Source organism: Aquarana catesbeiana, linkage group LG10 (genome assembly GCF_042186555.1).
Source record: "Aquarana catesbeiana isolate 2022-GZ linkage group LG10, ASM4218655v1, whole genome shotgun sequence".
In the NCBI taxonomy this organism is placed as follows: domain Eukaryota; kingdom Metazoa; phylum Chordata; class Amphibia; order Anura; family Ranidae; genus Aquarana; species Aquarana catesbeiana.
This window is the reverse complement of record NC_133333.1, coordinates 58609632-58630969: the sequence shown is the minus strand read 5'-3', so window position 1 is coordinate 58630969 and position 21338 is coordinate 58609632. Positions and strand designations below refer to the sequence as shown.

The 21338-nt window shown below is 46.1% G+C and overlaps 1 protein-coding gene across 3 annotated transcripts in view; it reads right to left on the bottom strand.

The window, feature by feature from the left end:
* Window positions 1-6220: 6220 nt before the first annotated feature.
* Window positions 6221-21338, bottom strand: part of LOC141110711 (carnitine O-palmitoyltransferase 1, liver isoform-like) — a 196610-nt gene continuing 181492 nt past the window's right edge. For all 3 annotated transcript variants that reach the window (XM_073602241.1, XM_073602239.1, XM_073602242.1), the window contains exon 19: window positions 6221-13123. In XM_073602241.1, coding sequence (XP_073458342.1) covers window positions 13046-13123 — 78 coding nt within the window. In that variant the 3' untranslated portion in view covers window positions 6221-13045. The remainder of the gene's footprint in view (window positions 13124-21338) is intronic.

Sequence of the window (21338 nt, the reverse complement as noted above, 5' to 3'; positions counted from 1 at the left end):
TATTATACGCAAAAGCTACAAGGGGCAGGCGGCTCAAACCCCCCCAGCAACACAGGCTCTTGCTCATGGCCCAGAGGACACAGCCCTCCAGCACTAGATGACACACTGCCCTTGAATTCCTCCCCGGTTCCTACTCCTGACCTGTTTGACACGCTGCAGGAAGAAACACAGCAACCCACACTGAACGATATAATGCATGCAGTCATAGAGCAGTGGACTTGTCAGTAGGGCAGTGGATGGTGTCAGTAATTTATTATTTTTTACAATTTTTTAGGAGCCCTGTTGGGGGCTTTGGTGAAATATCACCGGGGGAATCTGCGCCGCACTGGGTGATTAGGGTGTGCCCAGGCACACCCCCTGCGCACGCCTATGCATGCAGTACAGCGATGCACAGCCTCAGTGGATGGGCTAAAAGAGCAGTTTGGGGGTCTCATTAAAACAGTATCCCTTATGAGACAGGGGAGTAGGGGCACTATTTTGAGCCGCCGCCAAAATACCCGCTATCCAAACAATTCTCTTGTTTCTCTAAAACACATAGCACACGCATTGACCTTTGCATTGTGTCCTCTCATATTATAAACTTGATCACCAAAGTTGAGTACTTTCCCAGGGGGGTATCGGTACAGGACCTCCAGAAAATTAGGGCGAGAACCATGGCTGTGGAGGGCAGAATTAGTGAGGTGGAAGACCAGATGCCTTTGCTCACAAGAGATGCCAGAACAGCGTTGCAGCAAGCCACGCAAGCCACCGCCAAAACAGATGATATCGAGAACCGCCTCAGGTGGAACAATGTCCGAATTGTGGGACTTCCCGAGAAAGTTGAGGGCAGGGATCCGACAGCATTCACAGAACAATGGCTGCAAGACATATTTGGCAAGGAGGCCTTCACCTCACTGTTTGCGGTGGAACGGGCACACCGCACGCCACCCCGAACCCTCCCCCTAGGTAGTCCGCCGAGATCCATGCTGGCACGGCTCCTGAATTACAAGGACCACAAGATCATACTCAGATTAGCAAGGGAGAGAGGCTCTGTTCACTTTAATGGGTCAAAAGTCTAATTTTACCCAGACTTTTCTTCTGAGGTGCAACGAAAAAGGGCTAAATTCGCTGAGGTGAAGAAGCGCCTACAAAAAATTCAAGTAACATATCACAAACTTTCACAAACTACCATTGTGTCCCAGTTCCAGGGACAAATTAGTTGGTGCCTGGTTGGCACATGTTGGATTACCTGTTACGGAAATGAAGGGGAAAGGAGGCGGTTCGCTCCCACCCCACACAAACGTGCAATGGTTGCCCAGCAGACCAATTTTGCATCATCATTCCGACTTCATTTTGTTGCGCAGCTGCGCTTTGCTCTGAAACCAATACTTTACTGCTTTGTCTGGCTGAACTTGATACCCTGTCAGTTTGTGACCAGATGCCACCTAGAGGAACTGGCATCAAAGGACCTGTGCCATTCTACCATTCAAATTCAAGGCTGATGGGCCTATACACCGAATTGATGAGAACATAATTTACCCAATATGGCTACCACTCTAATGCCCCGTACACACGGTCAGATTTTCCGATGGAAAATGTCCGATCGGAGCGTGTTGTCGGAAATTCCAACCGTGTGTGGGCTCCATCAGACATTTTACATCGGATTTTCCGACACACAAAGTTTGAGAGCAGGATATAAAATTTTACGACAACAAAATCCGTTGTCGGAAATTCCGATCGTGTGTACACAAATCCGACGGACAAAGTGCCACGCATGCTCAGAATAAATAAAGGGATGAAAGCTATTGGCCACTGCCCCGTTTATAGACCCAACGTACGTGTTTTACGTCACCGCGTTTAGAACGATCGGATTTTCTGACAACTTTGTGTGACTGCGTGTATGCAAGACAAGTTTGAGCCAACATCCGTTGGAAAAAATCCTAGGATTTTGTTGTCGGAATGTCCGAACAAAGTCCGACCGTGTGTACGGGGCATAATAGTGTCCCGGAAGTCCGAGGTTTACATCACTGAAATGCACTATGATAAACTCATGCTTAAAGAAATTTCATCCTGCTATTGTGGGCCTGCAGGAGACTCACCTCACTAAAAATACGGTGGGACTCCTGCAATATTCCTGGGTTGGCAGGGCTTATCATTCCACACACTTGACATACTCTCCTGGGGTAAGTGTGTTGGTCCATAAGTCCCCGGCCTACCAGGAATTAGACTCTATAATCAACCCCATGGGTAGATATGTGTTTCTATACTGTAGGCTGTTTACGCTGACTGTGATTATTGCTTTTGTATATATCCCTCCCCCATTCTCTAGAGAGATACTGCAACTTCTTTTGTCGTACCTGGTTGACAAGCCTGATGTCCCCATTATGATCATGGGTAACTTTAACGGTTACCTGGACCCAAAGATGGACAGACATCCTCCAGTCCAAGCTCTGCTTGGTAGTAGGGGCACTATTTTGAGCCGCCTGCTGCAGGAGGTGGGCTGGACAGATATCTGGCGAGCAAAATACCTGCTATCCAAACAATTCTCTTGTTTCTCTAAAACACATAGCACACGCATTGACCTTTGCGTTGTGTCCTCTCATATTATAAACTTGAGTACTTTCCCAGGGGGGTATCGGACCACTCCCCTCTGGCAGCACATTTGGTCACCCGCCCAACAGTCTCCCTACCCAGAGCCCCCTGGAGGCTTAATGCCTTCTGGCTAAAACTCTTTACATCCCAAGAGCGGGTGGAGAGACAAAATGAACAATATTTTTACGATAACTGATCGCACCCAGATGTTACAACAAAATGGGATGCCTTTAAGGCATGCCTTAGAGGCACGTTTATTACTGAAATTACTGCCATTAAACATAACTCACCAGCCCTCCTGAAACAGGTTGAAGACCAGGTGCGACTGCTTGAGCTATCATATGTCACAGACCCATCAGATTCTGCAAGGGAGGCATGAATATCGGGCCAGGACTCCCTGGACCGGTTGAGATCCTAAACCGCAGAGCGGAAACGGTTCTTTACTAAACAGGCTTTTTATGAGGAGGGAGAGAAAATTGGCTGTTTGTTAGCTAGAATTGCCAAGTCCCAACAAGCATCCCCAGCTATAGGAGCCATTCGCTGTTCCTCGGGGAGCATAGTGAATGACCCCGAACTGATAATTAATGAACTAGCTTCCTTTTATGCAGACTTGTACAAGCCATGTGAGAACTACTCGGATGAAGCACTGCAGGGCTACCTAGATACAATATCCCTACCAGTTTTGACACGTCAGGCGCGCATGGAGCTGGAAGCCCCATTAAGGCTAGACGAATTGAGGGAGGCGGCTGACTCCTTCCCTACTTGCAAGGCGTCGGGAGATGACGGGCTTCCGATGGAGGTCTACACACAGTTTGGCGAGGTAATTCTGCCCAGGCTACTGGAGGTCTTTAACTCCTCCTTCAAGTCAGGGCAACTACTAATAACTATGACAAGGGCAAATATTATATTACTACTCAAACCTGGGAAAAGACCCAGTGGACCCGGGCTCATACAGGCCCATCTCGTTACTGCAAAGTGACGTTAAAATATTTGCCAAGGTTCTGGCCATGAGGGTTAACAAGGCTATTCTGTCTATCATTCACCTGGACCAAGCAGGCTTCATGCCCCGAAAATCCACTGCAACCAACCTTAGACAGCTCTTTTTGAACATGCAGACTCCGGCGGATGAGGTTGGCCACAGGGCACGGTTGTCTCTTGATGCCAATAAAGCATTCGACAGTGTCAGCTGGCGATACCGCTGGGCTGTATTGTTTAAATTTGGGTTTGGTCCTAGATTCATTGCATGGGTACGGTTACTGTATGCCTCACCACAGGCCGCCATACGCATGTCCGATAGGATGTCACATGTCTTTGCACTAGGCAGGGGAAAAAGGTAGGGGTGCCCCCTGTCTCCCCTGCTATTTGCATTGGCTATTGAACCACTAGCTGCACAGGTGAGGGACTGTCCACAAATTAAGGGATTTCGTTATGGTGAATTGCATGAGAAGATAATGCTCTACGCCGACACGCTCCTCTTCTTGGAGGACGTGGATGCTTCATTGTCTCATGCAATGTCCCTTGTTACAGATTTTGGCCGCTATTCAGGCCTTACTATTAATTGGTCTAAGTCTGCACTGATGTTCCTGGACGGGACCTCTGACTTGAATACAGATTTTCCATGTCCTGTCCCCATAGTGCCCTCCTTTAAATACCTAGGCATTTATATATCCCCCAAATTGACTGATTACTATAGGCTCAACATATATCCGCTCCTAACTCGCTTCAGAGACAAAATAAATATATGGAACAGACTCAAAATGTCCTTGGCAGGGAAGACGAATCTCATCAAGATGATTCTGATGCCTCAACTCCTGTACCTGCTACACAACACGCCAGTAGTTTTCCCACTGAAAATATTTTGAGTAGTCAACTCCCTACTCAGAGTACTATTGTGGCATACTAATCCCCCTAGGATCAAACTGGAACAGCTACAGTATCCAAGGGAGGGGAAAGGTCTTGTACTCCCCAACCCTTGGATATATTATCTGGCTGCACAGTTACAGCATCTGATAGGAGCTATGGCTCCGTCTCTTGCAGACTCGTCAGTTAAGCTCCTGCTGATTGGCACAGGGGCGGAGTCGATACCAGAAGGCCTGGAGGTGCAGATGTTTCAACGACCTAACAAATGCCTACTTACACACTTCTCCAAAAAGCGTGGAACAAGGTCAAACAACTGCAACATGTCACGAGGTACACGGCTTACAGCCCAATTTGGGGGAATGATTCCTATGAGGAACTGGTTAAACTTCAACAGGGTCCCAGATGGCGCCCCATGGGAATTACTCACCTCAGACATAGCTTTCATAACGGGAAATTGCTGTTTTTCGCAGATTTGCAGTCCAAATATGCATTACCTTCCAATATGCTTTTCTACTACTTACAATTAAAACATGCAGTTCAGGCACAGTGGAATGGGTGCAGTCTCCCACCCCTATCTTCCACATACTACAAAATGCAACAGATACAAAGGGTATAATATCCCAATGTTACCTCATGCTTCTTTCTTAATTTCTGGAGGGACATCCCATGAAGGCAGCGTCACAATGGCAGGCAGACTTAGGCCCCATCACAGAGGAGCAATGGGAAGAAGCCCTTCAGGCTGTTAACACTTGTTCGATAAATGTATCACAAAAAATTTCCCAATTATATATCCTATTAAGCTTGCACTACACTCCAGTAAAACTTTACAAGATGGGTAAAATGCAGGACCCGTTGTGTGGCAGGTGCAGGACAGTTCCGGGTGACCCGATACATCTCCTCTGGTGCTGCCCCAAACTCCACAGGTATTGGACTGGGGTCCTGGCCCTACTCAACCGGGTATTTCAAACTAATGTCCCTCTTGATCCACTAGGGTGCCTTTTAGGGGTACTGGAGGGGGCAATCCCGGAGGAGATAACAAGGACGGCCTTTGCCAGAGCATTGTTTCAGGCAAGGAAAACAATACTTATGAGCTGGAAATCTGCTACACCACCGATAGTTAAAACGTGGATTCAGCATACGGGTAGCACCCTTAAAATGGAAAAATACATACACCAGCATAGGGGGAATCCTGGGAAATTTGACAAGTTATGGGCTGCTTGGCTTGATACGCCAGGTATAAGCCCCAGAGAATTGGTACAGATGAGGTTGCTTAGCTGTACATAGGGATACCTGAATACACACTTGGATAGGCAAAGGTACAAACACTGAGGCAGAGGCGGAGATGCTAGAATTATTGACTAAATGATAAGAGATTGAAAAGACACGTCGGACAAAAAAGATTTAATTTTCTTTTTTTTTACGTTGAACTGTGTATATGCATTTATATGTATAGCAAGATGTAACTAATGGTTATATAACTGACTCCTAATTGACGTTACAAAATGCAATGTCTTACGTGCATAATGATGTTTTGTGTTTGAGCAATAAAAACCTTTTTGATTAAAAAAACAAAAAGCTGAGGACTCAGAGCGGGTTGGGATTATAGGGCAAGCACACAGGAGACGTGTCTTCATAATCTTTTCCTGTGTCCAGTTACCTGAAAATACAAGCTTATAACCTATGGTCTATGAATACTCAACCTGTGTCCTGTATGCTACGATAAAGATTATGAAATCTTGTAACCCCTCATCAGTTTGAGAGGCAAGAAAAAAAAAAAAAGAGACCGGGATATTTAAATATTGGCTTTTTATTGCCCTCAAGTCCTTCCCAATTTGAAATTGCATTGATAATGGCAAGAACAAAAAAAAATTATACAAACTTTTTAACTAAACACAATAAATGCAAGTAACTCCATAAAGCCAGTTGAATGTAATAAAAAAGGATAATTTTGTCTAATAAACATATGAAAGAACGTTGTGTCGTGCAAGAAACGTATCCATAGAATGCTCTATAGTACAATCAGCTAAATTAACATTGTGTAAAATATCTTCACCATACTGGTGGCCTACATCAAATGACAGAAATTGAGCAGTGTGTCAAACAAAATATATTTTGTAAAGGTTATATAAAATGTGAAAAATTACATTGATATAAGATGTTTTGCTAACATTGGTTGAAATATTTTACTTCTTGAGTCATTTAAATGTGTTTTCTGGTAAAGCCCATGATGGTCTTCATCTATGAGCCTCCTCCAACTTTAAAGTTCACAAATGTACCAAACATTTTGTTTTTTTTCCTTATTTTAATAATGAAATGATCAAGAATAAAAACCATTTGCTCCTAGAGCAACCAATAAACTTTGTGAAATCTACTCAAGAAATTGGTAGCTGGAGAAGAACGGTTGGTTCTTATTGGTTGATCCAGTTGCAACACAGTTCTTTCTGGAACTGTAATACATCAAACCCCCCCTGTTTAGCAACAAACGTTTTAGTGTATTTCTTAAAAGAGAACTAAAGTTCCACTGTCACAATCTGTGATCTGGCGGGCTTTTTACTGCAGAAGAAACACATCATGCATGTGCAGCTCAGCTTTTATTACTGACACAGTCCCTACGCATGAGCAGGAGTTACGTCGTTCTGCTCTAGTCTGTTTTAAGAATGGTCTGTCTGCAGGCTTCCATAACATTTGTAAGAAGTTAAAAAAGACTTAAAAAAAAAAAATCCCCCAGCGCAACTTTTAAGTCTCTTCAATACTATAACATGCCTCACCTGCAGGTCCTTACTTAATTCTGCAGCGGCTACAGCTTTCTGCACAGTTTACATCTCGGTCTGTGAAAGGCTAGGCAGCCCTTTACAGACCAGGATGGGATGCTCAATACCATCCCAAAGACTTAAATGGGTTGAATCTCGTGCAGCAAGATACGGCCCATTCAACTCTATGGGATGTTAATACCCAAGCGTGGCCAGACTAGTACTAGAATTTTACCAGCCAGGCTGCAGGCAGTGCAGGAGGCAGCAGCTGCCAGAAGAGGCAAGAACCCACAAGGTATTGGGGGGGGGGGGTGACGGGTCATAGGTTAGTGTACTGTGGGAGCTATGGAGATTTTTTTTTTTTAAAAGGTGAACATGTGCCCTAAAGTGATACTAAAGTCTCGTTTTTTTTTCATTTGAAAATAACAAACATGTCATACTTACCTGCTCTGTGCAGTGGTTTTGCACAGAGCAGCCCCGATCCTCCTCTTTTGGGGACCCCCTTTGGCGCTTCTGGTCCCTCCCCCCTGCTAAGTGCCCCCACAGCAAGCAGCTTGCTATGGGGGCACCTGAGCGGAGCCACAGCTCTGTGTGTCCATTCAGACAGGAAGCCGTGGCCCGGCCCCACCCTCTCTCTCCTCATTGGCTTAGTGACTTCGATTGATGGGAGCCAATGGCACTCCGCTGATGTCTCAGCAAATCAGGAGGGAGAGTCCCGGCCAGCCAAGTCTCGCGTGCAACATCGCTGGATCGAGATGGGCTCAGGTAAGTATTAGGGGGGCTGCTGTACACCGAAGGCTTTTTTATCTTAATGCATTAAGATAAAAATCTTCTGCCTTTACAACCAATTTAAAGAAACTTTGCCACCAGTTCAAGCTTTTTAATTTGAATGCCTTTATAAAAACAGGAAGCATAACAAATATATTTAGGTTTTATTTTGTGTTTTTTTTTTCTTCCTTCATCTATAAGCCCTGTAAAAAAGAATCAGACACTTTGCGTCAGATGCCATTTTCAGGCTTTCCCCTGCAACGGTCACTGTTCATGCCGACAGAGCCTGAGCCGCATGAAGAAAGTATGAAATAAAGTTTTTTTTTGTTATTCTGCGGCCCTGACAGCTCTGAAGAGAATCTTTTTTAGGGGCTAAAGATGAAAAAAAAAACAACATTCATGTATTGATACTACTAGCATGCATTTCAAGCCCAGTCTGGATGAGCCTGGACAGTTGTGGGAGAGCTGGAAGAGAGAAGTACCTGAGATTTTTGGCAATGTCAGGTTCTTATTCATTCTGCAGAGCTTTCAAATAAAGTGTGCACCAGTGACAGGGTCGCTTATCGGAGTGGGATTCAAAGCACAACTAGTAGTGTTCACCACAGAATACAGTAGGAAGAAGGAATTTGAAAAAAAAAAAACTAGAGGGGGAAGTGACAAGATTTTTTTCATCCTTCCCAGTATTTTCCTTAAGGTGATATTAAAGGCTTTTTGTTTAAAAAAAAAAACAAAAATCACATGTTATATTTACCTGCTCTGTGTAGTGGTTTTGCGTGGAGCAGCCCGTATACTTCTCTTCTCAGGTCCCCGGGTGGCGCTCCAGGCCCCTCCTTCCTACCGAGCTCCCCCAGAGCAAGCAGCTTGCTGTGGGGACACCCAGGCCACTGCTCTGCTGTCCATTTACACACAGAGCCGCGGCTCAGCCCCATCCCCTCTCTCTCCTCATTGGGTCACTGGCTGTGATTGACAGCAGAGGGAGCCAATGCTGCCTCAGCCAATGAGGAGTGAGAGCCGAGGCTGTCTTGCACATCACTGAATCGCGATGGGGCTCAAGTATTAGGGGGGCCTGCTGCACAGAGAAGGCGTTTTACCAACATGCATAGAATGCATGAAGGTAAAAAACCTTGAGCCTTTACAACCACTTTAACAACTTAACAAAAAGCAAGAACCGTTTATTTTTCATCATGTATAAACATGATAGAAAGAAAAAAACTGGTTATTATTTCTTGCCTTACTCCAGCTTCTGCTCACAGTGTCTAGGCAAGGGTGATGGCACTGTCCTTATGGCGAGATTCCAGGGAATGCCAAGTACCTGAAGTCTCATTAGAAGATGTCCCTGCACGGTGCTGGCGCACCATGTTATACAATTTTGTGCACTTTCCATTCCTCGAAATGTAACTGGAAAGAAGGCAGAATGTTGCCCCATGCAGTACAGAAATCAGAGTAAGGTAAGCAGGGTATTGTGGTTTCTTTTCTAATTTCAATAAAGCGCTCTGGGATAAGGGGAGAAAGAGGTGTAAAAAAAAAACAAAAAAAAAAAACAGATCTTGATTGGTAGTGCAAGGTCTGTTGCAACAATGCCTTGGCAACATGCACGCAAGACAAGGGAACACTTTAAACGTTGCGGCACCTAAATCTTCACAAATTAATATCAGGGATTTCTTAAATGTATACCTGTCATGAAAAAAGTACAAAGATTGCCACTGCTGGCTGTCTCTGGAAACGTTAGTTGCCTCACTGTGTCTAATGCCTCCTTCACATGGTCGTACTAACCTGTATACATGTGGGGGTACAGGTAACACCATGCAGAGGTGTTATGTGCAGCTGGTGCAAATCAATACCAGGTAGGCAGCTGTAAGGACCTGCAGGGATCTCCAAAAGCATCCCGAGTGTCCATCTGTGCGGGAATGATGCATGGGTCAGAATGTAGACAGACTATATTCAAATCTGTTCATTGGTCCTGCAAGAATGTACACTCTGGGATGTGTTGGAGATCCACGCAGATAGATGCAGCTGCCCGCCGATCACTAATTTGAACAGGCTGCCTACACGTGGCTGCAAAGAACACGTGCACACCCACTGCAGATGAAGATGGCTCTTTCGACAAGTGTATAGGTTGGTATGCCTGTGTGAATGAGGCCTAACAGTTAAAAAAAAAAAAAAAAAAGCTGGTTGTAAATGAGTGCCAGGATTGCTTGTTCGAGGTCAGTGAATCAGAAATAATTGAATCTAAATGATCATCATAACAGCAAGGTAACAAACATTTTTAAAAAGAAGGGTTAGTAATGTCTATATAACTCTATCATGACAGTGTGTATGTATCTTATCCCTGGCTTTTAGGCGTTAAACAGTCATAGAGGCTTGTAAGAATAGTTTAATGATTTAAAGGTGGATCTACACTCTTTAAATAAAAAGTCTATCCAATTTTGACCTTTTTACAGACCCACAGAAACCACAGTTTTCTCTTCTCTCTCCTGAGCTGCAGCCAGACTCTGACCATGTGACGTAGTTAACTTAATTATGCTGATAATATTTATTATTCTTGCAGAAGAGCAGCATGCTGCTTTACCAGAAATCACTTCTAATGTGGACATCAAGGGGACTAGTCTCTTAACATTCTGATAATTTAATGAAGCTATGGAAAATAAGTGACAAAAATGCAGAAAAACTGATAGCTGGTAAACACTTGGCCGTATAATCATGCCAAGGAGAATCATATACTCTAAGGCTGGCCATAGATTATGCAATTTTCTTTCGTTTTACCACTGGTGGAAGAAAAGAAATTTGCTTGATTCCCCCATCAACACAAGTTAGTGGGGGAATCCCTCCTGCCGCACTATTGTATTTTGAAAACAAAATGTTTTTCCATAGTTAGAATACAATAATCACTGCCAGCGGCAATGGCCACCAGCAGTGACCGCACAAAAAAAAAAATAAAAAAAAAAATAGGCTGGCTGTACTGAGGTCGATCGATCAAAATTCTTTGTTCCCACTAAACCATCCAAATTTCAAAATGTCCATGGCCAGCTTAAAAAAACAATAGAGGTAAAATAGTGTTTATAATTCAAACAAAAATATACACAAAGATAAAACACAAAATAAAATATTTGCATTGAAATTCAGGTATACAACTTGGCTTATTCAATAAAGCAAAGGATAACATGCAAAATTCTGTAACCACGAGCAATCACAAGCTCTCTTTCACTAAGGCCGGCCATACACAGAGCAAATTTCTTTATTGCAACCACGGGATGCAGGAAAGAATTTTGCTCGATTCCCTCATCAACACAGACAGTGTTGATGCGGATATGCCTCCTGCTGGGCCATTGTCTTCTCACAGCACGCGGGGGGGTGGAGGAGGCCAGTGATTATTGCTAGTGGCTATAACAGCCGCAAGCGATAATTGAAGGCAACACCCAGCATGCTGGTTGTACCCAAGCTGATTGATCGATAAACTTGGCACATTCAGCTTGCCCATACACGATTCGAATCATGTTCGGCCTGCCAAACCAGACTAAAATAAACTGAAATCTGTTTGATAACCATGTTTTGCTACAGATTAAACCTTTTACACCGTCATACTGAATAAACCAAGTAATATCCATGTGTGCGTTTGTGTGCGACTCTTAAAGTAAACCTGACATGGACAAAAACTGCCACTGGCTCCTTCTGGTACTTACCCATCAAGACAGTTTCCCTTTTCAGTGCTTTAAGCACACTGAATCCTAGGTCATTATGGTATACAAATATAACCATCTTCTCTGTCAATCTGGCTTATGCTTCCTAGTAAGCTTCCCAATTAGCCGCTGAGGCTGTCCATCAAGGTGATAGACTAAAAATGAAGCTTCAAATGCAAGGTAAGGCTCTGAACTAGGAAAGCAGGTCAGTATAGCATATCACAGCAATCTGCGATTGGGTGCACCCATGGTGCTGAATAGTACAAGTCATCTAGAGATAGATGTCTACTATGTGGAGCCGTGGCAGCTGAAGTAATTTTTTTCCCATGCTTTGGGTTTGCTTTAAGAGACAGAGTAAAAATTAAGTCTTTGTTTTATACCCGTGTTGTAATTTGCTCAAGTATGACCCATAAACAGAGATAGACTTGTAAATTAAGGATATTACCTTAATAAGAATTTATAAATAACAGCCCCAAACAATTTGATTGACAGTTCTTTCCTTTATGTGGCTCTGGTGGTGATTTTTCTGCTTTTATTAGCTTAAATGAGTACTCCACCTGAAATTTTTGGTTCCAGAGTAAAATGAGCAAGTCATTTTATGGGTTTCAGCTACTAAATCAATCATGTCCTGATTATTTCCATTGAGAACATATTTGTTTTGGTGGGAGTCCTCTAAACTTAAAGCCCAACTTCAAGATCGTGTTTATGGAAAGGCATAGAATAAGGTGAATAACAAAGAGAAAAAACAATTACTTGTAAAAGTATGAAATAAAACTTGGTATGGTCAGGCAAACACTCCAGTTCAGTTACAGCAGCAATAAAGCAAGCAAAATATATAACAAAGCTAAAAAATAAAAGGTATTTGAAATAAAAGGAAAAACTGTTGATGCTTATGGGATGCCTCAAACAAATGTAGCAGGTATGACAACTAGGAAAAATATTGCATTGCGTTGCTTGACACTTCACTATAATAAGCCATAAATTTACACAGAACATATAAGGCACCAGCTCACGCACAGAACTCATCCGATCTCCAGCACCTCAAGCAAGATGCTTGTTCACATTGCACGTCATACATCTATTAGAAGTATGCTTTTGTAAGGAATTAAACTCAGGGTCTGAGTTATAGGAGTATTCCCCTCAGCACATTGTTCCTTGTATACAGGAAACTTGAATGAAAATTTGTGACAGATTGTTCTTCTGTTGTGATTGTACTGCTGCTTGAATACATGTAGGATCTTACATGTAAGGCAGTGTTAGACGGTACTCATAATGCAGACCATGTTCTTGTAGCTTCTTGTGGCTGAGATGTAAAACAATGGTCCCAGTATTTGGAAGCAGTTCATTTGCATTTTTTTCTTGCTCCTTGACTGTAACTCATAGATGTTTGAAAGGCTTGCAGGATAGTAAAAAAACATTCTACTTATTCTCCAGCTTGAACAGGCTCAGAATGTCAAGCAGAGATTCTCGAATGTGCTTGCCAAAACGGTGGGAATCCTGCGGAGAGCAAGATTGAAGAAATGAATGTCAAAACAGAGTATTCCAGATAGGTTATAACACCAATCAGAGCTCTAGACCCACAGGAAACAGTGCTGAAATGCAAAAATATGTGCAGATATACTATACTACATCATGAAGGGTTTTTGCTGCATCATTATCAGAATTTGTCATCTAACAGCTCAACCTTTGTTTAAAAATCAAAGCTGTCTGAAAAAACAAGTGTAAAGCCAGGTACACACTATTATTGTTTTTTTTTTTTTGAACGAAAAAAAAAAAAAAAAACTGGTAGTGGGGTTCCCCAGGGTTCTGTGCTGGGACCAATCCTATTTAATTTGTTCATAAACGATCTGGAGGATGGGGTAAACAGTTCAATCTCTGTATTTGCAGACGATACTAAGCAGGGCAATAACTTCTCCGCAGGACGTGGAAACCTTGCAAAAAGACCTGAACAAATTAATGGGGTGGGCGACTACATGGCAAATGAGGTTCAATGTAGAAAAATGTAAAATAATGCATTTGGGTGGCAAAAATATGAATGCAATCTATACACTGGGGGGAGAACCTCTGGGAGAATCTAGGATGGAAAAGGACCTGGGGGTCCTAGTAGATGACAGGCTCAGCAATGGCAGGCAATGCCAAGCTGCTGCTAACAAAGCAAACAGAATATTGGCATGCAATAAAAGGGGGATCAACTCCAGAGATAAAACGATAATTCTCCCGCTCTACAAGACTCTGGTCCAGCCGCACCTAGAGTATGCGGTCCAGTTCTGGGCACCAGTCCTCAGGAAGGATGTACTGGAAATGGAGCGAGTACAAAGAAGGGCAACAATGCTAATAAAGGGTCTGGAGGATCTCAGTTATGAGGAAAGGTTGCGAGCACTGAACTTATTCTCTCTGGAGAAGAGACGCTTGAGAGGGGATATGATTTCAATTTACAAATACTGGACTGGTGACCCCACAATAGGGATAAAACTTTTTTGCAGAAGAGAGTTTAACAAGACTCGTGGCCACTCATTAAAATTAGAAGAAAAGAGGTTTAACCTTAAACTATGTAGAGGGTTCTTTACTGTAAGAGCGGCAAGGATGTGGAATTCCCTTCCACAGGCGGTGGTCTCAGCGGGGAGCATTGATAGCTTCAAGAAACTATTAGATAAGCACCTGAATGACCACACCATACAGGGATATACAATGCAATACTGACACATAATCACACACATAGGTTGGACTTGATGGACTTGTGTCTTTTTTTCAACCTCACCTACTATGTAACTATATGTAACTATGTTAGCTCTGGTTGAAGCCGCTGTACTAACCATGCAAGGTTAGTTCAGCAAACTCCCCTGCTGAGCTTGTGTTCTGACAGGGGGATGGTCCCCTGTCAGAACACTCCAATCAGCGCCCTCTGCCACTGGCTGAGAGCGCTGATCGGTAGATGGTCCGATGCTGGATTTCCAGTATGCTTGTCTAAAAGAAGCCGGCCATAGGGATTACTGTGCAAAAGAACGCTAACTTTATTTAGCAATTACATAGGCTAATACTAGTTGCCTGGCTAATACTTTTATCTAGGGTTGCACCGATACCAGTTTTTTAAGACCGAGTACAAGTATTGATACTTTGCCTTAAGTACTCGCCGATACGAATACTTTAAAAAAAAAAAAAAAAAATGGGATTTTTGACTAATGCCGCGTACACACGGTCGGACTTTTCGTCTACAAAAGTCCAACGGACGCCGACGGACTAAAGCTGGCTGGTAATCCGATCGTGTGTGGGCTTCTCCGGACTTTCAGCAGACTTTTTCAGCCTCAAATCCGACGGACTTTAGATTTGAAACATGCTTCAAATCTTTACGTCGTAACTACGACGGACCCCGAAATCCGCTCGTCTGTGTGCTAGTCCGACGGACAAAAACCCATGCTAGGGCAGCTATTGGCTACTGGCTATGAACTTCCTTATTTTAGTCCGGTGTACGTCATCACGTACGAATCCGTCGGACTTGTGTGGTCGTGTGTAGGCAAGTCTGTTCGTTAGAAAGTCTGCTGCAAGTCCGCCGAAAGTCCGCCGGAAGTCTGTCGGACAGGCTGTCGGACTTTTGTAGACGAAAAGTCCGACCGTGTGTACGCGGCATTACTGTACAATCCATTTTTCTGAGTTCATTGACAGACACAGCACTCCATTATTCAGAACCATCGGGTTATACCGCTCCCTACAGGAGTAGGACACTAGGTAGAAAAAAAGAGCCAACCAGGTAACAGGAGCTCAATACAGAACAAGCTGGAGCCCAACCTGAACAATACCCCTTCAAGAGGGAATAGACCCTCTAAACAGTAGCCTGCAAAACCCAAAAGAGGAATCCGCAGATGCCAATACATCCACGTCGTAGAACGTTGTGAAAGTGTACACCGCTAACCAGTGGCCGCCTTGCAAACTTGCGCAATGGACGCCTGATGACAGAAGGCTCAAGAAGCACTAAGCGCCCAAGAGGAACACACCATTACAGGGAAGGGAGAAACCGGAAGAAACGTAGTCACGCTCTTGAGCATCTGTGGCACAAGACTAAGTCTCTCAAAGACTTCAACCAATACAAATCTTCCCTCCAAAAATACTATTCTTTCCTCCACACTGCCAAGCAAACCTATTTTACAGCTCTTATTAACACCTTCTCATCTAGTCCCCGTAAACTCTTCTCTACCTTCAACTCTCTACTTTGTCCTCCACCGCCTCCACCCACTAACTCACGCACTGCCCAGGAGATCGCTAATCACTTCAAAAACTCGATTGATACAATCCGCGATGAAATCTCCACTCTACAGGTATCTCCCCCAGCTAAGATCCCATGTCAACAGGTACAACTGACACTCCCCCTATTCAAATCTGCTACTACAGACGAAGTTGCTAAACTCCTTTCTATCACCCACCTAACCACCAGTCCCCTGGACCCTATTCCCTCTCATATGCCATGGTCGTCCTCTGACTCCATCCTACACTCTCTAACCCACATCTTCAATCTCTCCCTCACCTCTGGCATCTTCCCCAATGCTCTAAAACATGCACTGGTCACCCCCATACTTAAAAAGCCGTCCTTGGACCCTACCAATCTTAACAACCTACGCCCTATCTCCTTGCTCCCCTTTTCCTCTAAACTCCTTGAATGCCTGGTTTACAACCAACTGAGTGACCACCTCATTAAAAACAACCTTCTTGATCCCCTTCAATCTGTATTTCGCCCTCAACACTCCACAGAAACTGCTCTTTTAAAACTCACAAATGACCTACTAACTGCAAAAACCAACGAACACTATTCTGTACTCCTACTTCTGGATCTTTCAGCTGCCTTTGACACGGTTGACCACCCCCTCCTCCGCAAAAAAACTTACTCCCTCAGTCTCCGTGACTGTGCTCTTCAGTGGCTCTCATCCTACCTATCCCAACGCACCTTCAGTGTCACTTACAATTCTACTTCCTCCACTCCTCTTCCCTTCTCTGTCGGGGTCCAAGGTTCTGTTCTTGGACCTCTTATTTTCAATCTACACCTCTTCCCTGGGTCAGCTGATAGCCTCTCACGGCTTTCAATATCATTTCTACGCTGACGACACACAAATCTATCTCTCCACCCCTCAACTCACTCCATCAGTCTCCTCACGCATCACTAACTTACTAACCGACATATCTGTATGGATGTTACACCACTTCCTCAAACTCAACTTGGCCAAAACCGAGCTTATAATATTTCCTCCCCCATGTGCCTCTTCCCCTGACTTCTCTGTCAAGAGCAATGGCACAACCATCCACCCCTCCTCACATGTCAGGGTGCTAGGTGTTATCCTGGATTCTGAACTCTCCTTTCGGCCCCACATCCAATCACTTTCCAAAGCTTGCCGCCTCAACCTCCGCAACATCTCTAAACTACATCCTTTTCTAACCAGTGAAACCACAAAGCTCCTGATTCACTCCCTGGTTATCTCTCGCCTCGACTACTGCAACTCCCTTCTCATTGGCTTACCTTTAAATAGACTATCCCCCCCTTCAGTCCAACATGAATGCTGCTGCCAGACTCATCCACCTTACAAACCACTCAGTGTCTGCTACCCCTCTCTGCCAATCCCTCCACTGGCTGCCACTCGCCCAACGAATTAAATTCAAAATACTAACAATAAGTTACAAAGCCATCCACAACTTTGCCCCCAGCTACATCACTAGTCTAGTCTCAAAATACCAACCTAATCGCCCTCTCCGTTCCTCCCAGGACCTCCTGCTCTCTAGCTTCCTCATCACCTCCTCCCATATCTGCCTCCAGGACTTCTCCCGAGCCTCGCCCATCCTCTGGAATTCTCTACCCCAATCTGTCAGACTGTCTCCAAATTAATCCACTTTTAGGCGATCCCTGAAAACTTTCCTCTTCAGAGAAGCCTATCCTGCCTCCATCTAACAATTGCACTATTTTCTCCATTAGCTCATCCCCCACAGCTATTACCCTTTTGTATAACTTGACCCTCCCTCCTAGATTGTAAGCTCTAACGGGCAGGGCCCTCTGATTCCGCCTGTATTGTACTTGTACTGTCCTCCCTAATGTTGTAAAGCGCTGTGTAAACTGTTGGCGCTATAATAATCCTGTATAATAATAATAACGCGATCCGACAGAATAGGCCAGAGTCATCATCTGTTTGATCCATCCAGAAATGGTCGCAGAAGAAGCAGACAGCCCCTTTCTTGGCCCGTCCATGATCACAATGAGTCTGACTTCCAAAAAGACTCAGTGGCTGCCAAATACACCCGAATCCCCCAAACCACATCCAGGGCAGATAAGGCAAATTCCTTAGAATTTTTTGACCAAGGACACAAGGAAGGCAACACAAGGTTCTAATTCAAAAGGAAATCTGAGGAAGGAACGATGGGGCGAAAATGGGGAAAAGGGCGAAGAACCACCTTAACCTAGCGTAACCCTGGGCAAGGTGTATGACAAGATAACGCCACCATTTCCGACACCCTGCGAGCAGAGGTGATAGCCACCAAGAGGCCACCTTCCGAGACAGAGTAAGCAGTGGAATCTCCAGAACATTTGGAGAGAGAGGCTTCTGGAGAACCAAAATCACCAAGTTCAGATCCCACGGCGGTAGAAGAGACTGCACCGTTGAAAACAGATGTCGAACCCCGTGAATAAAAAGGTACGCACCAGGGAGTGTGAGACCAGGGGACGCTGAAGACCACTCAGGCTAACACCTGGCCCTTGATAGTACTCGAGGCCCATTCCTGCTCAACCCCTTCGTTAAGGGAGGTTGGAAACAGAGCCACAGAGAAAGAATGAGGATGAATGCCTGGTGACTCACACCGGGATATATGCGCTTTCCACATCCGGAGGTAGAACCTCCTAGGAGGTAGACTCCCTAGCCATCAGCAGCGTCGGAACTGCAGCACCTGGCTCATCACAGCCAGGCCGTTAAAACCAGCGACTCTAAAAGCAGGATGGAAGAGCGGGCCTAGGGACATTAGATCCTCCCTGAGAGGCAGTCGCCAAGGAACGGCGGCGACCAGGCGCACACAGTCGGTGTACCCAGACCGACGGGACCCACCTGGAGCCAATAGAATGACCAGAATCCCCGCGGCCGTGATCCTGAACCAAAAGCCACAGCAGAAGCTGGAGAGGAGGAAAGGCGTAGAGCAAATGTTACCGGCCTCATGAGCCACCAGAGTGATTGATGTGCCCACCAGAGGATCCTGTGACCTTGCCAGAAACCTTGGTACCATCCTGTTGAGCCAGGACGCAAACAGATCTACCTCAGGAGTGCCCCATCGGAGACATATCTGATGAAACACGGCCCGGTGAAGGGCCCACCCCTTGGTCCAACCCTAGGTGACTGAGGCATCCGACTGTCAATATTCCACTCCTGGAATTTGTATGTTGGAGGGGGCCGGAACGAGATGTTCTGCCCACTGGAGGATACTGGCAACTGCCAGAGCTGCCAACACCCTATTTGGCCTGCCCTGGTGATTGACATAAGTCACCACCGTTGCATTGTCCGACTGGATCTGTACCGGGAGCCCCCGAAGTCGATCCATCCATGATCCAGACATAGTCTGATCACTCGGAAGTTCCAGGATATTGCTCGGTAGGCCGGATTCCACTAGTGTCCCACGACTCTGAGCAAAAGCTCAGTCCCAGGACATCTCCCCCTCCTGGACAGACTAGCATTGGTGGTCACCCTGTTTAATACAAGGGGAGAAAGGATTTACCCCGCCGAAGAACCATAGAGCACAGCCACCAGACAGGGAACCTCTGGTTTCCTGGCTCAGCCGAATCTGATTATCCAGAGACCTCGGGCAATTGTCCCATTATGCCAGGATCCCCTGAAGGGAGATTGTATGGAACTGTGCAAATGGACTCGTCTCAAAAAAGGTAGACATCATAAGACCCAACACCCATATGCAGGTCCGTAGGGAGGCCCACCTGCCGGATAACAGTAAATGAAAAATGCAGCATGCAACTTCTGGAGTTTGTCCAGAGGAAGAAACACTCTGGCTGGTGCTGAAGCCCGGGTCAGGCTCAGATAATCCAAATGTTTTGGAAGGGTCCAAAGCAGACTTCAGATAGTATAGAAGCCAAATGAATCTGTTAAAATCTGTATAGGATCTACGTTGCCCCTCGGGGTAGTCGAGGACTCACAGAAGATCGTCCTGGCAGCTCAGGACCTCAAACCCCCACTGATGTAACCACACCAGATCCAGGGCCAACAGCTGAGGAGTGGTGGCAAGACCAAAAAGGCAACACCACGCGCTGATAATGCTCAGCACCCACAGCAAAACAGAGGAAGTGCTGGAGTCGGGCACATAATGGAATGCGTGAGTAAGCATTCGTGATGTGGATAGAAGCCAGAAAGTACCCATGATGAAGGGGTGCCACCGCCAGGTGGACGGACTCCATCCTGATATTCTGTACCCACACATGGCAGATCTGGACGTGTCATGCCCTCCATCTTTTGGACTGTGAACAGGTTTGAATAAAACCCCTGAAACTGTTCCCGACACTGGGACAATCACATTCTGAAGCAACAGGGCTTGCACAGCCCCACGAGGAGAACAACAAATGGTCAAGCAACAGATACACATTGGAAGCAAAAAAACTTTTTGGGGAACAAGGCCGGAAAACCATCTTGTAACCGGACAAAATCAAGACACGTAATGATGTCATCCAGGGTAGCCCCCACAATACATGTCTAAGCACCACTGCTGAAACAAAGAGCTCAGCAACCAGGAGAACTGCAGCCAAGAGGCATAGCAGGAAAACTGCAGCACCTAGACCAAACTAGGGAGGGGGCCACCAATTGAGACCCCCATCGCCCGAGGTCCCTCACAGGGGGGCGCCGGATGCCCCTCACAGGGAGCACAGACCGAGGCCCCTCACAGGGGGATTCGACGGATGCTGCCCACAGGGGGCACCACTGAGGCCCCTCACAGGGGACCCAGGCTAAGGCTCCTCACAGGGAGCGCCAGGAGCACCCACCCCGTGCCCACGTAAAGGACCCCCAAAACGAGATCGCCCTCAGGGCCCCCACAGTGCCGCTCCTCTGGCAGAGGGATGGCCACGAGGCCTAGCAGGCAGTGGCCTAAATTTTCGGCCGCAAGTGCACGGCCCCCGGGTGGACCAGGCCAATCTGAGCCGCTGAACGGAGAGCGGACACCAAAAAAGGAAAGCGGCGGCCTCCGGGGGCGCCCGGTCGGTAGGCCTAAATTTTCAGCCGCCTGCCGCAAGTGTGTGGCCCACGGGGGGACTGGACCAATCCGAGCCGCTGAACGGAGAGCGGACACCCAAAAACAGAAAGCGACGGCCTCCGCCATCTGCCCTGGGGCCACCCACCAAGCGCCCGCTCGGTAAGCCGCGGCCTAAATTGCGGGAAGGCCGCCTCAGGCGGTCCCCCAATCACGGATGTCACCCGCCACCCAGGCCCAACCACTGTAGCAGGTGGGCCCAAGGATACCCCCCAGTAGCAACCCTGAGGGTGGAAGGGGAGGGGCAGTGTCCCCAAAAGCACCTAGGCCAGAAGCCTGGGCCTCACCCGGGAAGGAAGGGGGGGTGGAGGAGAACCCCGGAGGGACCGACAACCCCAGGGAGTACCCGCGCCCCACACCACGTACAGGGAAGGAGAGGAGGGGGCTCCGCACTTACCGATCCAGCGAAGCTTGCGGGTAACGCTCCCAGACAGATCCCCTCGCCAACGAA